The sequence below is a fragment of the Sciurus carolinensis genome, chromosome 11, assembly GCF_902686445.1.
Source record: "Sciurus carolinensis chromosome 11, mSciCar1.2, whole genome shotgun sequence".
Taxonomy (NCBI): Eukaryota; Metazoa; Chordata; class Mammalia; order Rodentia; family Sciuridae; genus Sciurus; species Sciurus carolinensis.
Window position 1 is genome coordinate 62071719 of NC_062223.1, and position 22314 is coordinate 62094032.

The 22314-nt window shown below is 42.7% G+C and overlaps 1 protein-coding gene across 2 annotated transcripts; it reads left to right on the forward strand.

Annotated features, from left to right (window-relative positions):
• Positions 1-16527: 16527 nt before the first annotated feature.
• Positions 16528-21791, forward strand: LOC124959839 (calcitonin gene-related peptide 2-like). Of its 2 annotated transcripts, XM_047518277.1 has the most exons (5): positions 16528-16610; positions 17686-17780; positions 18360-18497; positions 20510-20696; positions 21403-21791. In XM_047518277.1, the coding sequence occupies exons 2-4, from the start codon at positions 17695-17697 to the stop codon at positions 20667-20669; spliced, it is 384 nt and encodes a 127-aa protein (XP_047374233.1). In that variant the 5' UTR covers positions 16528-16610; positions 17686-17694; the 3' UTR covers positions 20670-20696; positions 21403-21791. The 2 variants fall into 2 exon arrangements, with proteins under 2 accessions (XP_047374233.1, XP_047374232.1); XM_047518276.1 differs by lacking the exon at positions 21403-21791 and having other exon boundaries at positions 19387-20649.
• The last annotated feature ends 523 nt before the right edge of the window (positions 21792-22314 follow it).

Consider the following 22314-nt stretch of genomic DNA (forward strand, 5'->3'; position numbering starts at 1 on the left):
ACCAACTGCCCAGGGCCCTCTAAGGATATCTCCAAACATTCCTTTCCCCTTTCAAATATTTTAAAAAAATGTGAGTCACAAAAAAATGAAACAAATGAAATTAAACTAAAAAGTAGAGCTAAAACTAGAACTTGCTGTTATGTAGAATGAGAAGTCATTTTATTTGAATGTTAAGTCATTTTTACTTGATTATTAAATCAAAAGAACAGCTTCAAGAGGCCAGAGGACTTAGAGACATTTAGGTTACATTTTTTTTTAAATTTCGCTTTATTGAAGAGTCACTAGAAATTGTGGTTGATCAAAAAGATAAAGATACATGAACATATTTAAATAATCCTACCTAATCACATCTACAATATTTGATGGCTCCAGAGGGCAATCTGATGTACCAGGACTATCATATATCTCTTTCCAACATGAAGATATTAGGGAAAAAAATAGATGAAATCCCTGAATTTTTTTTACTTATTTCTATAAATGATAGCTCACCAGTGAGTAATCTGTATGAGAAATGACTCTTAATCTCTCCCACGTGGGCTTCTTAATATTTTTCTTTAGTAGACAGGAAATTAAACACTGTATTTTCAGTCACATCAGGATATGGGAGTCCCCTTTTTATAATGCAGAGATATTGCCTGACCCATGTTTACTTTAAGGCTTAAGTAACCAGCAGCTTCTGATTCATCAGATTGGCTGGAAAAGGGACCAAGGAAAGTAGGAAAAAAGACCACAGGACAGGCACCAAATGATACCCATTAGCAGCACTGATGAATTATTTATCAATAGGCCATGGGTCCCTGGAGGCCAAGCCCATGGATGCTGTATTCTATCACTGTAGGCCCAGCATACAGTAATGCTCAATAAATCTCTTTTGATTAAGTGAATAAATTTCTCCCATTGAAAATAAAGATTAATGAATTGTCATTTCCTATGATATATTCAGTTGCATTTAGGATACATGATATATATACCCTCAGTGCCAAAACATCCAAGTGAAAAGAAAAAATTTAAGTCAGAATCCTTGACTACTTTAGTTGTGCACCAAAAAAAAGTTCAAGAATCTGCACTGTCCAAATTGTTACCCACTAGCCATATGGCAACTTACAGTTAGCAAAATCAACTCCTCATAGAATACTGACACCTTTACAGAAAATTGAAACTATTGGACAGAAAGTTCTAGATGATTGCTTAAAACTTCTATTTCATTTTGGTGTCCTATGCTTTTATAAATGTATCAGAGGTTCAAGATAATTTCTAAATATTCTTACTTCATACAACACAATAAAAATAAATGTTAAAATGAAAAAAAAGACAATTTCTAAATATCCATTAAGGGAAATGATTTGGAAAGTCAGGATTTCTTGTGATTCGGGCTTATAAATATTACATCAAGACCGAGGAGGGCCTGTTCATGTACACTGAAGCAGATCTAGTAAGCTCTGGAAGGAGGGTCCATTTCTTATTCATTTCTCTATTACCCAGAAGCTAAGAAATTATACTTAGTAAAGGCTGAGTAATATTAAATGTGTATATATCCTAGCAAATTACAAGTCTTGTTTAAACATTTCTCATTCCTCTTATATGTGGCACATTTATTTCAGATGTCAGGGGTATAGTGGATACTGTTACCTATAGGACAAAGAAAGGGTTTGTCTATCAGAAACTTTATCTTTTTTTCTGAACTTTTTCTTCCTTCCTTCCCCCTCCAGGGCAGTTTGTCCGTTCTGTCCTTTACCTAAAGATGATACTTTTACAGAGTTTGTGCTAACTAACCACATGCCCTTGAGCAGGGATGTATTACAAAGTGAGGAAAGAATTTATTATCCAAACTGATAACCTTCTTGAGAAGGAAAGGACAAAGTATGAATAGATCCCCTAGGACCGTAGGCAGAACCCAAGATCACCCAGCTGGTTTTATTCTCACCTTCCAAGTAATTCCATCTCTACCTTTGTCTTCAACCTTTTTACCACCAGGTGATGCCACCTTTTTCTAGGTTTTGAGGGCATCATTTCAAGGAGCTTCAGATGTCCCCAGCAACACGTTCCTCCCCACATAGCCAGATTCTGAACACTCCTGGTGCTCCTTGAGCTCATGTTATTTACGCTCATTGACTAATCCAGTCTATGTTTCACAATTGTTTGGGCAACAATTAATTACAGAAGCTTATATAATAGAGATCCATACATTAATGCCAAATGAGTATTTTCTCCACAACTTGTCAAGTTGCCTGATATTCCAAAATAAGTCCTGTGGTCAGAATTTTGTTAAAATGCCAACTCATAGCCTGGGGTAGGAGCATTAGAAAATTTCCATGAGAACAGAGTTCAGATTGAAGTTTGGGTGAAGGAGGCACCAGAAGAGAGAGGATTCACAAAAATAATCTTGAGATCATTCTTATCTGAATTCTATGCCATAGAAATTTTATTGTTTAAGAAAGGATCCACAGTTAAACCATTTTTTAATTTCAAAAGGGATTGATTTCCATTCAGTAAATATCCTCCAGCTCACTTAAATTAAGGAGCATTCCTTCTTTGGCACCTTTCCCCTGGCTGCATTAGCTGAGGAGAGCTCAGTTACCCCTGGCGCAGCCCCTGTCTGACTGACAGCACTGATGAGACGCTCCCCCCCCCACTACCCTGAGGCGGGTAATGGGGGGGTATCTCAGGAATAACTTAGAGTCTTTCCGAACACGGAGCCTTCCCTGTAACCATTTATCATGCTCTCTCAGTGCTCAGCAATGAGAAATAGCTCCCTGCATTCCCCCTCCCTGTCTGCTCTCTGAGTGACAGAAAATGATCAATAATGTTTGTCTATGGCTTTTATTGTGACAGGGAGGGTTGGGGAAGTAGGAGGGAAAAGATCTCACTGTTTCACAGCAGAGATCCTATCTTAAGTACGAGGGGTGGAATGGGTGACGGAAGAAATATGAATACCCTGTCCAGTCTCTGCAATTTCTGTGTGCAAAACAGTAATGGTTTCAACAGAGAAGAGCAGAGCAGTGCTCCAGCTTTTTCTAAGTCATTGGCAACAATTCCTCCAGGACTCATCCTGAGGGGCAGCCTCAGGTGAGAGTCTTAGGGGCTCCCTGCCATTTCTTGGATGCTACATGGCCATCCTGGGCCCTGGGGGCTTATTCCACAATGCTCCTCCAGCACAGAATGATGTAGTCAATATAAATGTGCTTTATTTGCACATTCTATTGTGTGCACTCATGGTTGTGTCTCAGTAGAATGGAAGAAAAGTGGAACCCAAGATGGGACCCCCCCTAATTGATTATCTCAATTACAAAATAAGATAACGTGAAAATGTCTTGCATCCCTGAGCATAAGAAATAAAAGATTAAGGGCTCTGGCTTCTATTGGCTATTCGTAACCACAAGACAACTATGGGCCAAAGGTGAAATTGGTGCATTATCATTGATGTGGTAAGATCTGAAGAGCACTCCCACCATGAAGAGAAAAAACGTTTCAACCATCAATGGATTGAACTTTTGTTATTAGAGATTCATTTCTTTAGCTTAATAATTACCCATGGCAAACTGGGAATATGCATCCCTTCAAGAATCAATGATTCCCCGTCCATACTTCTCTTCAGTTTTTTGTTTGCTTGTTTTGTTTTCTGTAGTGCTGGGGATCCAACCCAGTGCATGCTAGGCAAGTGCTCTAGCAATGAGCAACATCCAAGTAGGAAATACTCAAAGCTCTTGGCTACTATGGCGGAACGGTGTCAGTGCACTCAGGATCCTCTCGAACCTCCTCCTTATCAACTGGAAAACTAAAGCGGGACTGTTCTTTCACTTTTTTTAAGCTAGGGACTGATTGCACATTCCATCAATCAGCTAAACCCTAAGTGAGACTTGGAAGTCAGGAGTGAGTCTATCTTGCTGCTGTTCCTTCTGTCCTCTGCTGGTGGGTACAGTGAAGACTCAGGGTGCAGTGTTGAAAGGCAGTTGCAGCAGCATCAGTGGCAGCCTCATGGATCGCTGACTGCATCAAGGAAACTCCCTTTTTTGGGGGGAGGGGAGTGAAGGTACCGGGGATTAAACTCAGTGGCACTAAGCCACTGCATCACATCCCCAGTCCTATTTTGTATGTTAGGGTCTCACTGAGTTGCTTAGTGCCTTGTTTTTGCTGAGGCTGACTTTGATCTTGAGATACTCCTGCCTCAGCCTCCCAAGCAGTTGGGATTATAGGTCTGCCTGCACCACTGCACCCACCCAGCAATCAAGGGAACTTTCTTGATGTCCACAGTTCAGGTGAATGGGGGTGTAACAGATGTGCATGAGAGTTCCTGCTGGGAGAGAGGATAGAGCACTGGGAGGGAATGGAATTCCTTACTAGGGCAGGAACTCTAAAACTGGGAGGAAAGACCAAAGTTCCCAGAGTACACCGAGCCACTTCAAAGTGACTGAAAGGTGCTTCCTTGAAGACTATGGCTTGCAGAAGAGCTCACTAGCATTCCCCATAAATAAAATGAAATAACCACCATCCATGCCTCCCAGTCAACTGCCAAGCAAGTCTAGTAGCCACCACATAATGCCTTAATATTCTTTATTCTTCCATTTCTAGTTACTTTGCCCCCTTTCTATTTTAATAAAAGTATAAGACTGCACGGGGCTTTAGAGTTGTTCTAGCTGCATGTCACTATTGTCTAAATATACAAAGGCCAAATCATTAGAATGACCTTCCCAATATGATCTATATATGATCTAATGTCTATATATGATCTAACTTTGCTCCACACAGAGGAGGACTGCATAAAAGAAAAAATAAAAGCCAGAGAGTTAATGTAGCTATTCACGTACAACATACATGACAGAAGTAGGAATAAATTTCTCAGCAACTTCCCCTTAACCTGACTCTTGACCTGAAAGAATCTAGAATCTCCATCTTTCCACAAAGAAAAGAAAGGATTTCTTCACAGTATTTTGGACATGAGACCTGAAATTCTGAGACACAGACAAAAGGACCAAGTCATTCCCAAAGTTTACCAAAGACAAAAGAAGGAAAGAAGAAAACCATCGTTCTCTAACCTGGGTTCTTTGTTCAGTCCTTGGGCTCCACAGGCAGCCTGTTCACCACACTCTCATTTAACTGGAGGTTTTCTGTCAATGGTACTTACTGGTGCTAAAAAAAAAAAAATGGTAGGCACTGATTACTCAAGTGTGTTAAACTACTGCTTACAAGTGTGCAGAGAACAATTGGCCCCAGGTGTGAGGGTCTTCCAACAGTCTTTTAAGATCCTCTAGGGTCTTTGATGCCAGAGTAATTTTGCATTACAGAAATCCATTTAACATCTGAACAATTGAAATCTGATTGATTTCACCCCAGGCCCCTGGACCAAGAATTGAAAACACGATTTCTACTTGTGTGCTCAGAGCCCTATTAACCAAGGACAATCTTTTCCTAAGCAGCTTGGATCACTGACCCACTTGACCATTACTGCACCTCCTGAAAGAAACTACAAAGACCCCCACTCAGCAGGTGCCACTTGGTTGGTGACCTGAATAACTGACATCGCTGTCACAACAATCCATCACTGACATCCTGACAAGTTCAAGTTCCCACTCAAAGTTGATAGCTCTTCACTCACACACAGCTCTAACTTGTTTGCTTGTTCTATTTGTTTTCCTGAGCATAAATGGGATGAAGCTATTGTTACAAAAGATCATGAAGTTCCTCACCACTACTTGTAAGCACTCACTCAATATCTATTTGCTCTGTCTACACATTATTCTGACAACATGTGCTTCCGTTCTCTTAAGTAGTTTAATTAAGCAGATGTCCAAAAAGTCCCCTTTTTTTATGGTCCTTGACAAGCATTTACAACTCAACGCCTGAAGGCTCTTTGTTCTCATACTATTTCACTAAGCTTAGCTTTTGTTTTTGTTGTGGTTTTATTATTTGTTTCACTGTATACCAAATGAAAACGGAAGTGAGATGACTGTTGAAATGTTACAATGATGCTAGAGAGAAATGAAGTAGAATAATCATAAAATTATGTAGATATATTAGACCTCAAAAAGAAAGACAGCCTGGTATCACCTACTTTAGGGCTATTGGCCCTGCATGTCTTATAGTTCCTGACAGCAGCACTTTATTAGTATACAACACATTATATGATATTCTTGTGATGGTAATAATGAATCATAAAGAAAGGATGGAAATCAGTTTGGTTTATTCTTTTTAAGAAGGTTGAGAAGTGTGAATGCCTTTTTCCTAATTTTCCTTATTTTATAAGTTGATAGAATTTGGCACCTGAAGGGGGACACTTTAGATAATGATAGTCTCAGCCACCATTCTGAAGTGCCTGCTCTATAGCAGGCAATGCGCCAGGTGTTTAATATATATGGTCATTAATCCTACAGTGCAGTTATGTTGCAACATGGCCAGGCACGTATCTGAGAGGGTTGGGGAAGGCAGATTCATTCTGTTGTGGCTTTGGCAATTGGTCTTATTTTGAGATTTAAAGACTTTATAGATTGTCTTCTTCAGAAGGTTGAGGAGTATGTAATGATTTTATTTAATTTATTATGTTAAGTTGATGTAACTTGGCCCTTGAAGGGATAAGCTTTTGTTGTAATAATAATAGTCAGAACTCTTAAGTATCTATTTCAGGCCAAGCAATGTGACAGGTGTTTTAGCATAAAATGTCTTTAATTCTGCCAGGTAGTTATTATTATAACTCAGTCTTACATGTTGAGAAACTATCAACTCAGGCAGATTATGACTGGCTCAAGGACAGTAAATGAATAGTACAGCCAAGACTCAAATCCAGTTTCACAAGACCCTAAAGCCATATTCTCTGTGATCCCATTCAGACTCCATTTATATAGGAAATCCCCTTATATGCAATTTAGTGTTCCTGGCAAAGCCCATAAAGAAATCATCTTTGTAATGAGTTTACTGGTACAGTGAGAAGATTCCTATTTCTATCTTTCTCATTCCATGGAACAGCGTTCCTAGCCAGAAAAAGAAAAGTCATTCTGGGTCCAGTAAGCGTGAGCCAAGGGAGAATTTTAATCATGTTAGAGGAGCCCATCCTGAGTGATTCCTTGACGTCACCCACTGAGTCCATCCACCTCTCAGAATGACCAGCCTGGCCCTTGTCCACCATACTCAGTTCTTTCCTGGCATCCGAAACCACCCTAAAAATAGCTTCTGGACCTTGGAAGGAACATATCCTGGTGCCTACAGCAAAGAAGGTGCCTTTGGGGTTGAGAAGAGCAGTCCTTTGGGCAATAGTCGACTCCACTCCACAAGAAAGACAGGCCACGAGAACCCCTCAGGCACAACCTCCCATTCCTTCTGTCATAAAGGCCTGTCTCATTCCTGGTCTATCCTAAAATCCACTGACTTATTGCCTGTGGTTCTGAGTACATCGGCTTGTGTGATGACAAAGTTTGCACTCCCCATCCTGACTGGAGTTGCACCAGAGATGTATACAACAAATTTGACACCAATTGGTAAAACATCTCCCCCTTTTCTGCAGCATATCTGAAAAGGGATTATCAAAGGGACACAAAAAATTTCAACACTAAAAAAAAAAAGATAACCTAATCAATAAATGGACAACTGAACAGACACTTCTCAAAAGAAGGACAAATGGTCAACAATTATATGAGAAAATGTTCAACATCTTTAATCACCAAGGACTTGCAAGATTTCATATCATTCCATCAGAATGGCAATCATCAAGAATACAAATCATCATAAATTCTGGTGAGGATGTGGGAAAAAAGAACTCTTACACACTATTGGTGGGACTGTAAAGTGGTATAGCCACTATGGAAATCAGTGTGGAGGTTCCTCAATAAGCTTAAAATAGAACTACCATATAATCCAATATACCACTTCTTTTTATTTATCTAAAAGAATTTAAATCAGCACCCTAGAGATACATACCCATGTTTATTGAAGCATAATTTACAATAACCAAATTGGATCAACCTAAGTGTCCATCAGCAAATGAATGGATTCAGAAAACGTGGTATCTATACACAATGGAGTTTTATTCTGACATAGAGAAATAAAAAATAATACCATTATGCTGGAAAGTAGATAGAACTGGAGACAATAACATGGAACAAAATAAGACTCAGAAAATATTGCATATTTTCTCTCATATGTGGCAGTCAGAGAGGGGAAAAAAACAGGAAAAAGAGAGATGCCATGAACATAGAAGAAAGACCATTCAAATAGAGGTAGATATCAGGGAGAGGAAGGAGGGGAGGATAGGAAGGTTTGGGGAAGTAAAATTGATCGGAGTACAGTTTTAAGTATATACAAATAAGCCACTATGAAATCCACCATTCTATATAAATAATATCTACCAATAAAAATAGTTTTAAAAAGAAACACATAACAAATTGGAAGAGGAATATCTTATACACGAGATTCCATGATTTATTACATGACCACCTGAAGGGTGAATGCAGAGAACTATATAGGACACATTCAGGAGGGCTCCCCTCCCAGCAGGAAAGACTTAGAGGGTGGCACCTGATCGGAAGAAGAGTGGTCTGGTCTCCTCACCTTCTGCCCCACACCCCACAGATGCACTTCATCTTCAGAGACTCTCTAGTTTCCCTTCAGTGTAGCCACTTTCTGCCTCTGGCTCCACCTGCTCCAGGAGGCGGAAATGCTCCAGCTAACAGAAGCCTCTGTCTCTGAGCTCTCACCAATCATGGCCATCAGTCCTCACCACTCAGCCAAGAACATACTTATTATGGTAAGAAGAATAATGGCCTCCCGGAAATGTCCACATCCTAATCCCTGATCAGATTAGTAAAATGGGACTTTGTAGATGTGATTAAACCAAAGATCTTGAGATAGAAAGATCATCCAGGATTATCCAGGTGTTGTGTCCAATGTAATCACAAGGGTCCTACCTAGTGGAAGAGAGAAGCAGAAGAGGAGGTTAGAGTGATATTAATATAAGAAGTACTCAACTCTAGTTTTGATGATGGAGGAAGGAGGCCACCAGGCAAGGAATGTGGTTAGATATTAAAGGCTGAAAATGGAAGGAAATGGATTCTCCCCTAGAACCTCCAGAAAGAATACAATCCAGCAAACATTTCAGGTTAATTAGACCCATGCTGGATGCTGGACTTCTACAGAAGTGTGAGATAATAATTTTGTATTGTTTTAAGTCACCAAATTTATGGTTATTTGTTACAGCATAAATTTTTCTTTATTCTTACTTTACTTCATCTGTGCATCTTTTCTCCCTAAGATACTACACATGTTTTTAGTAAGTTGGTCTTATTCATTCCCTCCTTTACCTGCATACAGTGACCTCTCAATTCTGTTACTCCATTATCTTGCTTTCTCTAGACAAGTCTAACCCTCTTGACAGCAATAGGGTCAAGGACAACAAATGAGACGACTGACCACCCAATTACAGCAATGTCACTTAGTTCATAACAGCCAACAAGAGAATGAGCTCTACTGTTCCCTTCTTCAGGGTCCCTTCCATGAAGGGATGGCAGCAAACATAGACAGTAAGGCAACATGAATTTATTTGTATGTGTTCAAGTTATACCAGCAGGAGATCAAGAGGCAGGGGCAAGATGGTCTTGAACACAAACGCTCAGCATGTGCATCCCTTTTATTTGCAATGGAAGGTCTTACTCATGTGATTCTACTCTGTCCTCTATTCATAGGGTCCCCAAACCCTCCCAAGATATTAAGACCAAGCATGGCACTATCTGTCTACTTCACATGTACAAAGCTTTTCTTATCATGGCATCATTAAGGAGGAGCCTAACTGGGGGAATCTGGTGGAGCCCATCTTCACTGAACTTTAGTTAACTAGCTGTATATTTCCTTCCTTGGGTAACGAAGATATAGTCAACTTCCCACTCACCCAGGTCCTCCTGTATCTGACTAAATGTGCTTATTGGGTTCATTATATTTCCACTAACAAACCATACAGTATATTTCCAAATATATATATATAGCCATATAATTAAAACCCTTCTAAACAAATGCATTTTTTCTATTTGTTGTATCTATTAGTTAACTCAATACATCCCTCTATGCATATTAGTTGATTTATCTACCAACCAAATTATTTCCCAAACACATCATATATTTCTTGGAATATGGGCTAGGGTTGCCTGAAGGTTAATCCCTCTGTTCATGCCTCCTCACTTTAGAGGATTCCTCTGAGCTGATTTTTCAGGTTCCACAAGAAGTATTCTTTGAGTTCCAGGTCGACAGGCTAGGTAGCCAAATTGAAAAGTTTTGCGAACAACTTCCAGAAAGATAGAACACCCAGACAAGGACCAGGAAATAGCTGCAGATGGATTTTCATGAGGCAGAGGAAAACATGGTGCTCCCCGTCCAGAAACATGCTCTCTGTCTCCCCTCAAGGAGGGCACTATATCATCTTTTGGTAAGGAGACAAAAACCAGGACATTTGTTTCCCTGTTACTCCTATCTGTTCTGAAGATTATGTATTCCTCATATTTGGGGAGGGGTAGGGTAGTACCTTTCGGATTGTATCACTCAACCGAATGACATGTCCTTTCTCTTTCATGTTGACCTCTTCAGCTGTTCTTTCATAAGATAGTATCTGAGGAGCAAGTGAAAGAAGCCAAACCACCAATGGCCCAGAGCTTTAAAAAGTACTGTAAAGACAGCATAGAGCTCCAGCATGTTACAGAAAGTCTGAATGAGAAGGGAATTTAGGAATCTCCTAATCCTAAAACTCATTCACCATATTGGAAACGGGCCTAAATGACATGCTCAAAGTCATACCTGCTGGGTTGGGGGTAGGAATAGAACTCCTGACTCTTAGCCCTATTTTCACTAACTCCCTCCCCCTACCACTGACTCCAGGGACAAAACAAAGCACTCTACTAAGTCATCCACAGTTCAGACAGGGTGAAGCAGCACATCATGCTCAATAAAATAAGTTCAGTCATTTGGATTTGGGTTGGTTTGTTTGTTTGTTTAACTTTGAAGTGCTTAAAATTTTTATTTTATGATTATTGTTATGAATCTGATTTGGGTTTTATTCTTTAAAAATTTATTTATCTTAAATGGTGGCACCAACATTTATTTTCCTGCTGCAAAACTGTCAATCTCCAAAATGTTGGTTCAGGAATTATAAATGATTTATGCCTAGTCATTGAGCTTCTCACCACAAATCACATTAACCCTGAAGCAGGCAGACATGCCCATATCTTGCTCTGAATCAGTGCCCAAATCCAGGGGACCAGACCTCCTTACCTGATGTAGCAGACAGATAAGTCATGTTCTGGCATTTCAGGCTCTCAAAAGAAGCACCCCAAAATACAATTAATTAAAACCAAATATGCTTAATATTCCTTTGCCTATACAACAAACATGATAACACCCATCGTATTAAACTACAGAGAATATGAAAGATAATATATACATACATGGTGCATGGCACACAGATGGAACTCACCTGATGGTAATTTTAATTTTTTTTTTTTTTTTTTTTTTTTTTTTTTTTTTTTTTTTTGGGTGCTGGGGATCGAACTCAGGGCCTTGTGCTTGCAAGGCAAGCACTCTACCAACTGAGCTATCTCCCCAGCCCCTTAATATTTATTATATTTTATTTTCTTCTATTTCAACATGGTTTTATATATAAAACTTTGCATGCATACTGCACATGCAACATCTTTCACATAATTTTTTATATCTAGGGTGTTAATGAAACACTGGTGTTTTTCCCAATATTTGTAGAGATCTACCTGTTCTAAAGGCCTCAGCAAAATTCCCACCAGGGTCCATTTACAGTTGTCTTTCCCTTTTTAACTTTATTCCTTTACATATTAAAGGTTTGTATTTTTTAAGGTGTACCAAGTGAGGTTTGTATATACATATACAGTGCACCCATCTAATTAACATATCTATTCCCCAAGTGGTTACCTCTGTGTGTGTGTGTGTGTGTATATGTGTGTGTTGAGAACACTTGAGAACTACTTTAAACAAATTTCAAGTGTATAGCACATTATTATTATTCATAGTCACCATGCTGTGCATTAAGTCTCTAGAACTTATTTATTTCATAACTAAAAAGCTGGCCCTTTTAGTCAGTATCCCCCTTTCTACCTCTCTCTCACCCCTGGTAACCATCATTTTACTGTTACTATGAATTCCATCTTTTTTAGATTGTACATATAAGTTAGATAATGCAGTATTTGTCTTTTTGTGCCTGACTTAATTCACTGAACATAGATATGTCCTCCAGTAGAAAATACAGTAGTGCTATTGTTGAGAGTAATGCATACTCCCAAAAGTAAGCACATAGTTTCAAATGACAGGGGTTCCTGCTTTTTAAGACTGAATAATATTCCATTGTGTGTGTACATACACATTTTCTTTCTCTATGCATCCACACTGGACACCTCAGTTGTTTCCACATCTTGGCTATTGTGAATCTGGCAGTCACTATTTTCGTCCTTCCTCTACCAACAGGGGCTTTATTACACTCCAAAATGTCTTAGGAAAATGATTCAGAAGTTATCACTTGTCTTCTTATGTTCTTCAGTAAACTCAATGATGGAAAGCTTTGGGTTTTGCCCTTCTCTAAACAGCATAATCAATTTTCATTAGATCTTCTTCTGTTAATTTAATAGCTCCAACCTCTGACAGCCTGAAGAGAATGAGTTTGGATTTCAATACTATTGTCATTGTTGCTCCTGCAGTTGATATTGTTGTAATTTTCTTATTGTTAACTCTGCATCATACAAAAATGTACAGAAGTAATAAATTTAACTTGAGCTCTGAACTTTGAAAGTACTTTTTTGTTCTTTCAGATTATTGTTTGCCTTACAACTGCTTGCTCAATTAACAGAGTTATCTTTCAGGAACAACCTTTTAATCACGTGGAAATTCACATAAGAAGTTCCAGCCAGATTTCATCAATATTCTTATTTCTAAATCAAAACATACAGGAGCTGGGCGATGGTGGTGCAAGCCTGTAATCCCAGCAGCTCAGGAGGCCAAAGCAGGAGGATCAGGTTCAAAGCCAGCCTCAGCAATTTATCGAAGCCCTGAGCAACTTAGCAGACCCTGTTCAGAATAAAAAATTTAAAAGGCCTGGGATGTGACTCCAATCCCTGGTTTAAAAAAAAAAAAAAAATTAATAGAAATAATAATGTCTAGAATCTGATTTAAACGAATGAGAATAAAAACTGCAGTTGAAATTTATCACAGTGTTGTTTTCTGATCTGGCTTGTTTCAAAACTGACACTGATTTTCAGATTTTAAGCTATGAAATATGACTAAACAAGGACTAAATAGTAACGCCACTATTTTAAAATCAGCATTTTCTTCGGCGACTTGTGCTAGATCATGCTGTTTAGACCTAAACTCAGAGAAGTTCCAGGGATAGCCCGTCGAAATCTAAGCGGTCCATCCACGCAAAGTTCTAAAATTTCTTAGGTTCGCTCGGTAATCAGGGGTGGGCTCTCCTGAGAAGGATTTTGCATTCCGCCCCAGGGGACTTGGTCTTTAGAAGGAACCCTATTGGGAACACTTACTTCCCTGCCTCCCTCCTGGACACTTCCATCCGGGAACCAACTGTGTGTGGGAGAAATCTGGCTGAACAGTTTGCGATCCCAACTTCGGAACCGAGAGGAAGGCAGCTAGCTGTTATCTCCATCCGGATTTTTTTGTAAGTTACCTTTAGAGACTGGTAAATTTGCCAGAATGAATTAATTTTCATTCATTTAACATTGGCGGAGTTGCCTAGGGGTGTCCTTGACATGTTGCTCATTGCCGAGGAAAAGAACTTTGTTGTCGTTGTTGCTTGTTTGTTTTAAACCTTGGGTCACCAACAGTGTCGGGCACTTGCGGCAAACTCTTGAGGGATATTGTCTGCCCCTCCTTTTGCGAAGAGACCGACCTTTAAACTAAGGCTTAAAATTGCTGGAGGCTGCACCAGCGCCCTCTGGTAGCACCAGCCTGTGATTTGTACCTGTCAAAGATTTCATAGGGAGGAATTAGTCTGTTCTAAGGCTAAGTTACACACTGCAGTCAGAGACAGCATTCGGAACCCGCCAAGTGTCATCATGGTCAGGAAATCCGCTTCCATAGTCATTTCTTTACCATTTTGCGGTCATCATTGCACGGGTGGAAGCCTTTGTGTTCTCTCCTTAGGAAAATGCACCTCAAGGACACACATCCTTACAAACGATTTCAGGAAGTTCATATCTTAGAAATATCTGGAATTGAAAAAGGAAATCATTTCCGCAGAAGGATTTGGCACCTGAGGGCAAGTACGCTTCCCCAACCCAGGAGTGGCAGTGGCCCAAGCGCTGCGCGCCGCATAGTGGCCGCACCTCGGCCTTTGCCAACTAGTCATTAAGCTTGACAAGAAAACCCAGGCCAGGGCTCGTAACTAAACTGCTGAAAAGCCCTGAAGCCACGAACTGGGTCTCGGCAGTGGTCCTCTGCCTCCAGGCTCCTGCGCTCTCTGTGCCGGGTGACCAGCGGGCTGCACGTGTTTCCCAGACGCGCTCTGGGTCTCGTCTCTGCCCTACCGACAGACGAGCCCTACGAAGAGGGCAGTCTCAGACGCCGGGTCCCAGCACCGAGTTTTTATTCTCTCACGGTAGTGCTGCCCCCCAAATCAAGGAAGGGCATCTTGGAAGTTAGGCGCTCCAGATGCCTTATTGAGCATGGAAGTCACAAATACGCGAGCGGAAAGAAAATGTGCGCGAGACAAGTGTGCTCTAGGAAATGCAGAAGCTTCTGGGATCTAAGGACAGGTGTGCGGACGGGATGCCACTCCAGTTAGATTACTTGGGCCATTCAAACACCCTTGGGGGCTAATTTCTGCTCTGCATGGGAGAATACAAGTACCCTGGGTCATTGCATTTCCGGTCTCCCCACCCTCCCGCAGTCTAGTCCCCAGATACTGCTGCTGTGGTCACAGCATAGGAAGCGTCTTCACAGGCTGCTGCGTATTGCGAGCTGAGCTCCCAGACCCTGAAACCGCCCCCCGGGAAGCCAAAAGCTGCTTTCTCCCCACCCTAGCTGTTTAGAGCCGCAAACACCTTAGTCCTGACCTCGGCGCTCCCTAGAGCTCAACGCTTAGGCTGAATCGTCTCCAAACCGGTGGGCTGCGCGGAGTGAGTGGGATGACTCTGGTAACGAGCCGCGCCAGTTCTTGGGAGTGTTTGTGGGTATGATGGAAGCAGATCGTCATCCTACCAGTGTGTGGATGCGACTGTAACCAGACTCAGAGGCGGACTTAGGAGATGTTTGAGAGTGGACCCATAAGGATACCTCTGAACGCCAGTGTCTGTTTTGAGTAGCTGGACTTTCCGGAGTGTGAGCATGTTTGGAGGCAGTTAGAAATTGTGAGTGTGTGTGTGTGTGTGTGTGTGTGTGTGTGTGTGTGTGTGAGAGAGAGAGAGAGAGAGAGAGAGAGAGAGAGAGAGAGAGAGAGAGAGATGTAGTATGGACAGAGACTCCAGAGTATTCAAGCCTGCCTACTCTATAGGCGACGACTTTATGCGGGGGTGGAGGCGGGGTTCGGGACCGGAATCAAATGCCACTGGGACGTTTCAGCAAACAGCAGCCTCCGGAAGCAAAGGGGCAGCTGTGCAAATGGCTCAGACAGGCGGACTAATGAGAAGTGATGAATGGCAGGGTAGGATGAGGGAGCGCTAGAGGTCTGGAATGAGACTTTGGAAGCATCTGTCACTTGCACCTCGCCCCTCAGACCCAGTTGGGCATTGGATCTGAACAGCACCCTAGGACAGACCAAAGTGAGTCAAGGCAGTCCCACAAGTTAGGGAAACTATGAATAGACATCTTCAGGAATCCCCTGTGTGGACTAGGAAGCTTCTCTATCTCTGCCAGGAGAATTCTCACAGAATTCCTTCAAGATGGAATTACAGTTCCCATTTCAAAGATGAGTATATTGAGGCTCTGAGAAGTTACTTGCCCATGATCACAGTCTGGAATTGTACATCTGGAATTGAGCTCAGGTCCAGAAAAGTTCATTTTCCCAGCTATATCTGCTTCCCAGGAGTCTTTTCCCCTCTGTGGGTGGTATCACCTGCAGAATCGGAATCCTTCTATGAGCCAAGAATCCATCCTGACCCACGCTAATCCTCCAAGCTTCGCTTAGGCAAGGGTCTATGGTCAGAATTATGTAAGCCAGGAGTCTCTGCAGTCCTGTACCCTTCCCCCTAAAATCGCACAACTGGGGTTGGAGTGGGCGGAAGTTCAAAGCCAGGAGGAAATGAAGAAGTGAAATCTATCGTGACGTCAAACTGCCCTCAAATTCCCGCTCGCTTTAAGAACGTTTCTCGTTGATTTCCACCATCCCCCTACTTCTATCAGTGACCTCAATGCAAATAAAAGAGGGGCCGTCATGCTGGATGCTCCAGGTTGGAAGCATGGGGTGACGCAATCTGGCTGGGGCATTGGACCCCTCCGCCCATTGGTCGCCTGGTGCTCAGGGACCCCTCCCGACCCACCGCAGCGGGAATAAGAGCAGCTGCTGGCGCTGGGAGATACTGGAGCCACTGCCCAGCCCAAGCGTAGCTGCAACTTCCGCAGGGCCCCAGCTGGACGACACCGCCGCCTCTCTGCTCCAAGCCACTGCCTTCCAGGTGAGCCCCCCGAGATTCTTGATCAGGTGGTTATTCTATTTCTTCTTCCCCTCTCTTCCCGCTCCCCTCTGTCAGCATTAGTCTGTTTCCTAGTTTAATCCCCTGCCAATCTCAGATCTCTGTCCACTTCTGTCTGGATCTCTTGGTCAACAGTCTGTTAGTCCGCGAATCATTCCAGGTTCTGACCGAGTAAGATTGGACAGTGTCAGTCCGAGAGTTGCTTGCTCCTCTTTCGCTGAGGATTGCCGGCTTGGGTCCCAAGTTCTCCCACTGCACGAATGATATGCTAAGGCCAATCTCAGGACACCGGCTCACCAGGCACCGAGCGAGCAGAAGGATGCAGGAGTAGCTTTCAGTAGATGGTGCGTTTGGTGATCACTTCTAGTGCCTAGCGTTCTCAGGAAATTGGTTCAGAGTCTGGACCAAAGCAAATCCGGGGCAAATGGTGCAACTACGGAATGACAGGCAACCCTAAACTGCCAGCCCCATTGGCAGACTCTGGGAGTGCAGAGAGGTGTTGTGGGTCCCAACTTTAAGACTCCGTTAAGCTTGGTTTTTGCAGCCGATGGAATTGCCAGAGGGAGGAGCAGCTGAGCACTAGAAATGGTTCAGTTTCTCAGATTGCAACTGCAGGGCTCTTACCTCTTTACCTACCCTCTCCCTCCCTATCCCTGGGTATGTACAAAAGCACCATACCCCAAGACAGTCCTGGGTTTTGTTATGGGAGTAGCTGTGTCAGGGGTCTTCTAGAGTGCAGCAGACTTGGCCAACAGGTGTATGTGAACGTGGGCAGCATTTGCTGGAGGTGGATAGGGCTGAGACCTCCCCACTCATATGCCCTGCTAAGATTGCTCCTCCAGTTTGCCAAACCCTGCCACATGCCCACTAGACCTCTCAGTAGTTGATTTGATTGATGAGGAGACAAAGATGAAGACAAATGTTGTGACCAGTCTGAAGCAATGCAACCAAGGAGTTAAGAGACAGGCAGAAAAAGACAGGAAGCCAAGTCTGTGAGCTCACAGAACTTTGAACTGGTGGAACTGGCGCAGGAGATGGTGTCACTCTTTCTTTGCAGGGAGGCATCATGGGCTTCCAGAAGTTCTTCCCGATCCTGGCTCTCAGCATTTTGGTCCTGTACCAGACAGGCATCCTCCACGCAGTGCCATTCAGGTAAGACAGCCTGAAGACACAGCTCCACTCCCCTCCTGCTTCCCCTGGAATCAAACAAATCCATGATTTTTGATTGTGGTGTACTGAATGTTCCTCTCTGGGGGCAATATATATATGAATGTATGTACTCATATGTATGTAGAAAGTATTATACATCTTACTACTATTTATAAATTATATGATACATATTTTTATATCAGAAGAAAGTTTCTAATAAACTTATATGCATGTATACATACATACATACATAAATTTCCCCCAGAAAGCTGGTTTTAAAAGTCATTCAGCCATTATTAAATGATCATTATTAAATGCCTGAATTTAACACTTAGCTCACAAAATTCCTGGAAATTTAACCATCACCTGTCTTAAACCTGTATGAACTGGCTCCAGTACTTAAGAGGCCACACCACTGCCTAACTCCTGATGAGGACACTGGCCTCAACCCCTGTCCATTGGGAGTTGGGGCAGCTGTATTCTTAGGGGAAGAATCAAGGAACAGGAGACCTAGCTGCTTATCCCAGGGAAGAGGCAGGCAGGGATTCAGAGCCTGCACTATTTTTTGCTTCCCCTCTGCAGTTCCGCCTTGGAGAATAGCCCAGACCTGACCACACTTAGTGAGGAGGAAGCACGCCTCCTGCTGGCTGCACTGGTGCAAGACTATTTGCAGATGAAGGCCAGTGAGCTGCAGCGAAAGCAGGAGACAGAGGACTCCAGGTAAGGCTCCCCACCTGGCCAGCACAGGGCCTCCCTACCACTCCGGACATATCCAGGAAGGCAAATCCCAAGAGGTAGGAGAGAACATAATGGCCTAAATCCAGCAGGCTGTGTTCAGCAGGACATGGGGCCCATCTGCTCTTAGGCTCAGCTAAAGGTAGAGGTCAGCTGGAGAGACTGTGGTTAAGTCACATTTAAAAGATACATTTCTGAAAGTTGGGAAAGTATGGAATTTCTTAACTATATAAATTGATCTTGTAATCCTAGGAAGACCTTTCAACATAGGATCAGTTAAGACAGGTAAGGGTAAAGCCTGGAGCCTGGGATGGACCTGGTATATTTCAAGAGCTTTTAGAAATTCACCTTCACCTACTTAATCTACATATGATGTTCTTTCACACCCACCAGGAGCCTTCATTTTATATTTGCCAGGTGAAGGCAAAGCATTTGCAGGGGGTAGGGACAGGTAGAGCAGTGTCTGAGGTAGGTCTGAGACATCTGTGGAGATGTGCATGTCGTCACAGGGTCAGGAAGAGCGCCCTTTCCCAGTCCCAAGTCCCTGTGCACCCTAAGCCTAGAAAAGAAATCAGCCTGGCCTGACCCTAGCACTGACTGAGCAGAGGAATGTGTCAACCTGCATCCACCCTGATAATTCCCCTGTCAAGCATGAAGGTCTGCACAGCATGTGGAATGCCAGAAAAGGTCACCCTTCCTTACCATTGCCCTGGCCCACCGCACCTCTGAGCTCTGCTAATGGAAGAACGAGTTATCCTCCTGCCTGCATCTCCTGCCCGCCTCATAGTTCCCCTGTCTGGTTTAACCTTCTATTGACTGTCCATGGGGGCTGCCACTGGTGCATGGTACTGTCTGGCATGTCTTTTTCCTGCAGCCTGGACAGCCCCAGATCTAAGCGGTGTGGTAATCTGAGTACCTGCATGCTGGGCACGTACACACAAGACCTCAACAAGTTTCACACATTCCCCCAAACTGCAATTGGGGTTGGAGCACCTGGCAAGAAAAGGGATATGGCCAACGACTTGGAGACACATCACCGGCCTCATGTTGGCATGCCCCAGGATGCTATCTGAACTCCCCCTCTCCTTTATAACTTCCTTTCTTGCTTTCTTCTTATAACCTGATGCATGTGGTTCCTCTCTGGTTGCTCTTCAGGCTGTTAGTGGTAGCTTTCCTATGGCAGAGGATGTCTGGAACCTCAGGTGGGCAGAGAGAGGGAAGAACTCACAGTCTGGGAAAGAATCATCCAGATATCAGAGCAAGGGCAGCCCTCTGAGGCTCCTGAGGATTTCATAGCAAAGCTTTTCAGTCCTACTTCTGAATGTGCTACTCATTTGGGGAATAAAAATATTTTTCTAAAAAGACCTGAGCTGTGGTGATCGTTGCTCTAGCCCCACGTCCTAGGCGCCATGGTATTTAGGACCTGTGCTTAGAAGTAGTCTTAGCCCTGGGGTAACTGGAAACAGGGTGTGGTGAGTGGTTCCTGTGACTCCGCTCAAGCAGCAAGAACAGGGGCACTAAGGAGCAGGTAAGCACCTGTAGGACTGGATGCTGCCAACTGTCTTCTTCCAGGTAAGACCAGAGAATTTTCATTTTCCTAAGAAGGGACATTTTGTGCCAGTAACTGGGAAATAAATTCTACAGTCCTTGTGAATGGCCTTGGATATGGCACTATAATTTGCTGCAGTCTCATAAACCTCTGCAGATTTTTAGTCTATTTACAGGCAAGATTGGCTGTTACAGCCCTGTGTATCGAGAGTCACCCCTAGTCACCATGGGGTATTCTGACACTCCTGGGAATGTCTATGGGGAGTGATCATGGCATTTTCCCTAATGGCCTTGTGATTTTCTGCTCTGATAATTGTGTTTTGGAGAAACACTTAAGGTTAATTGATGCATCTCAGAGCAGCAACTTTATCATGATGGTCCCATGGGGCGGGTTCCTCCTCCAGCCCTCACTGACAGCCTTCTTTTCTTTCTTCAATCCTGAAAACCAGTGTCACTGCCCAGAAGCGTGCCTGCAACACTGCCACCTGCGTTACCCACCGGCTGGCAGGCCTGCTGAGCAGATCAGGGGGTGTGGTGAAGGACAACTTCGTGCCCACTGATGTGGGTTCCAAAGCTTTTGGCAGGCGCCGCAGAGACATTCAGGATTGAGCAGTTTTCAATGGACCCAGAAAGAAGGTGACTACTTCATACTGTCAGGTGGGGGGATGATGACCTTGTAGTTCAAGGATGTCTTCTATACTATGAAGCTCCATGGGCTCACATGATTGGAAAAAATCCACAAGGGAAGGTATCCATATCAGTGTCCGGAGAAAGGACACGGAGCCCAATAGCTGAAACCCTACTGAATCCGTCTTCTGTTTTTCTTTGTCTTGTGACACTGAGATCATCAGACCAGGAAATAAAAATCCTGTTTATTTGCCATTATAATTGTGATTACTCTAGCGTTTGAGTTTGAAAGGTAAAGGCATTATCCTTTCAGAGTATACACTACAATGTTGTGTACTTCTGAATTTAAAGCAGAGTCTTGGATTCAAGGACTGTTGTCCTGGGGCTGGGGTATAGCTCAGTGGCACAGTGCTTGTCTAGCACATGTGAGGCACTGGGTTCTATCCTCAGCACCACTTAAAAATAAATAAATAAAATAAAGGTATTATGTCCATCTACAACTAAAAAAAATTACTAAAAAAGAACTGTTTCCCTCTGCTACCTATACAACCATGAGCCAGTCACTGACTCTTTCTGAGCTTCAGTTTTTTCCTTTGAAAGCTGAGGGTTTAAATAGAACCTACCTCCTAATATTAATATAAAGAGAGATGAAATAATAAATGTCAAGAACCTGACAATTAATAACTAAACTCTAGGCATTTTTTATTTCTCATAGGTCACAGTGAAGCTACACCCCACTTTTAGTGTGTAATGAAAGCAATTTATAAAGAAGGCTCCATGGAAGACATACATGTTTGCATCCTTCTTGATATGGAAAACTATCTTCTTCATTTGAAAGAAACTAAAGCTAAGTGCAGGATAAGCTTGTTGCAATTACCTATTGTGCATCATTTTTATATTTGATTCTGTATCTAATAAACATGACAGCATGTCTCATTGGCTTATCTGATAGCGAATCTGGTCCTCGTCAGCCATTCTGTTGATGTGGAAGCTCTGCTTAAGCTCAGGGGGACATGAAATCATTGCCTCTTGGGCATCTGGGGACACATGGTAATGTTGTGCCTTGATGGAACTATTTGTTTAAAGAAATGTCAGTGTTGTCATTTGTGAACTTCATCAAAATTAAAAAATGTATTTTCGATACCCTTAAATGAAATCTCTGCTGCTCTTTATGCTGTTTTTCCCAGGAGAGCTTCAGGGGCCTGTGAGCACATTGTTGACCAGACTGACTTCCTTGAATCAAAGGCAACGTGCTTGGGTTGGCTTCTCAGTGTCTTGTATCCTCCATTTTCAATAGAACATCCCTCAATGGAATTATAATCCTGTGCATATCAAAGAGGTTATCCATGTACTTCTCCATCTCTCAGAATTTCCCTGACCCATCTTTGCCTTTAATCCCATAAGAGCCCCTTCACTCACCACTTAGCCTACAAAGCATTTTAGAAAGGAGGGCTCAGAATTCAAAATGAGGATCACATTGGCCAACCTAGAAAGATCACCAATGCCATTCAGCCCAACTTTTTATTCTGTGAGGCACAAAGTAGTATCCTGCTTAAGGTCCTGTAATAAGTTTAACAGAAACATCCACACATTTAACAAATATTTATTAGGCACTTGCCATATGCCA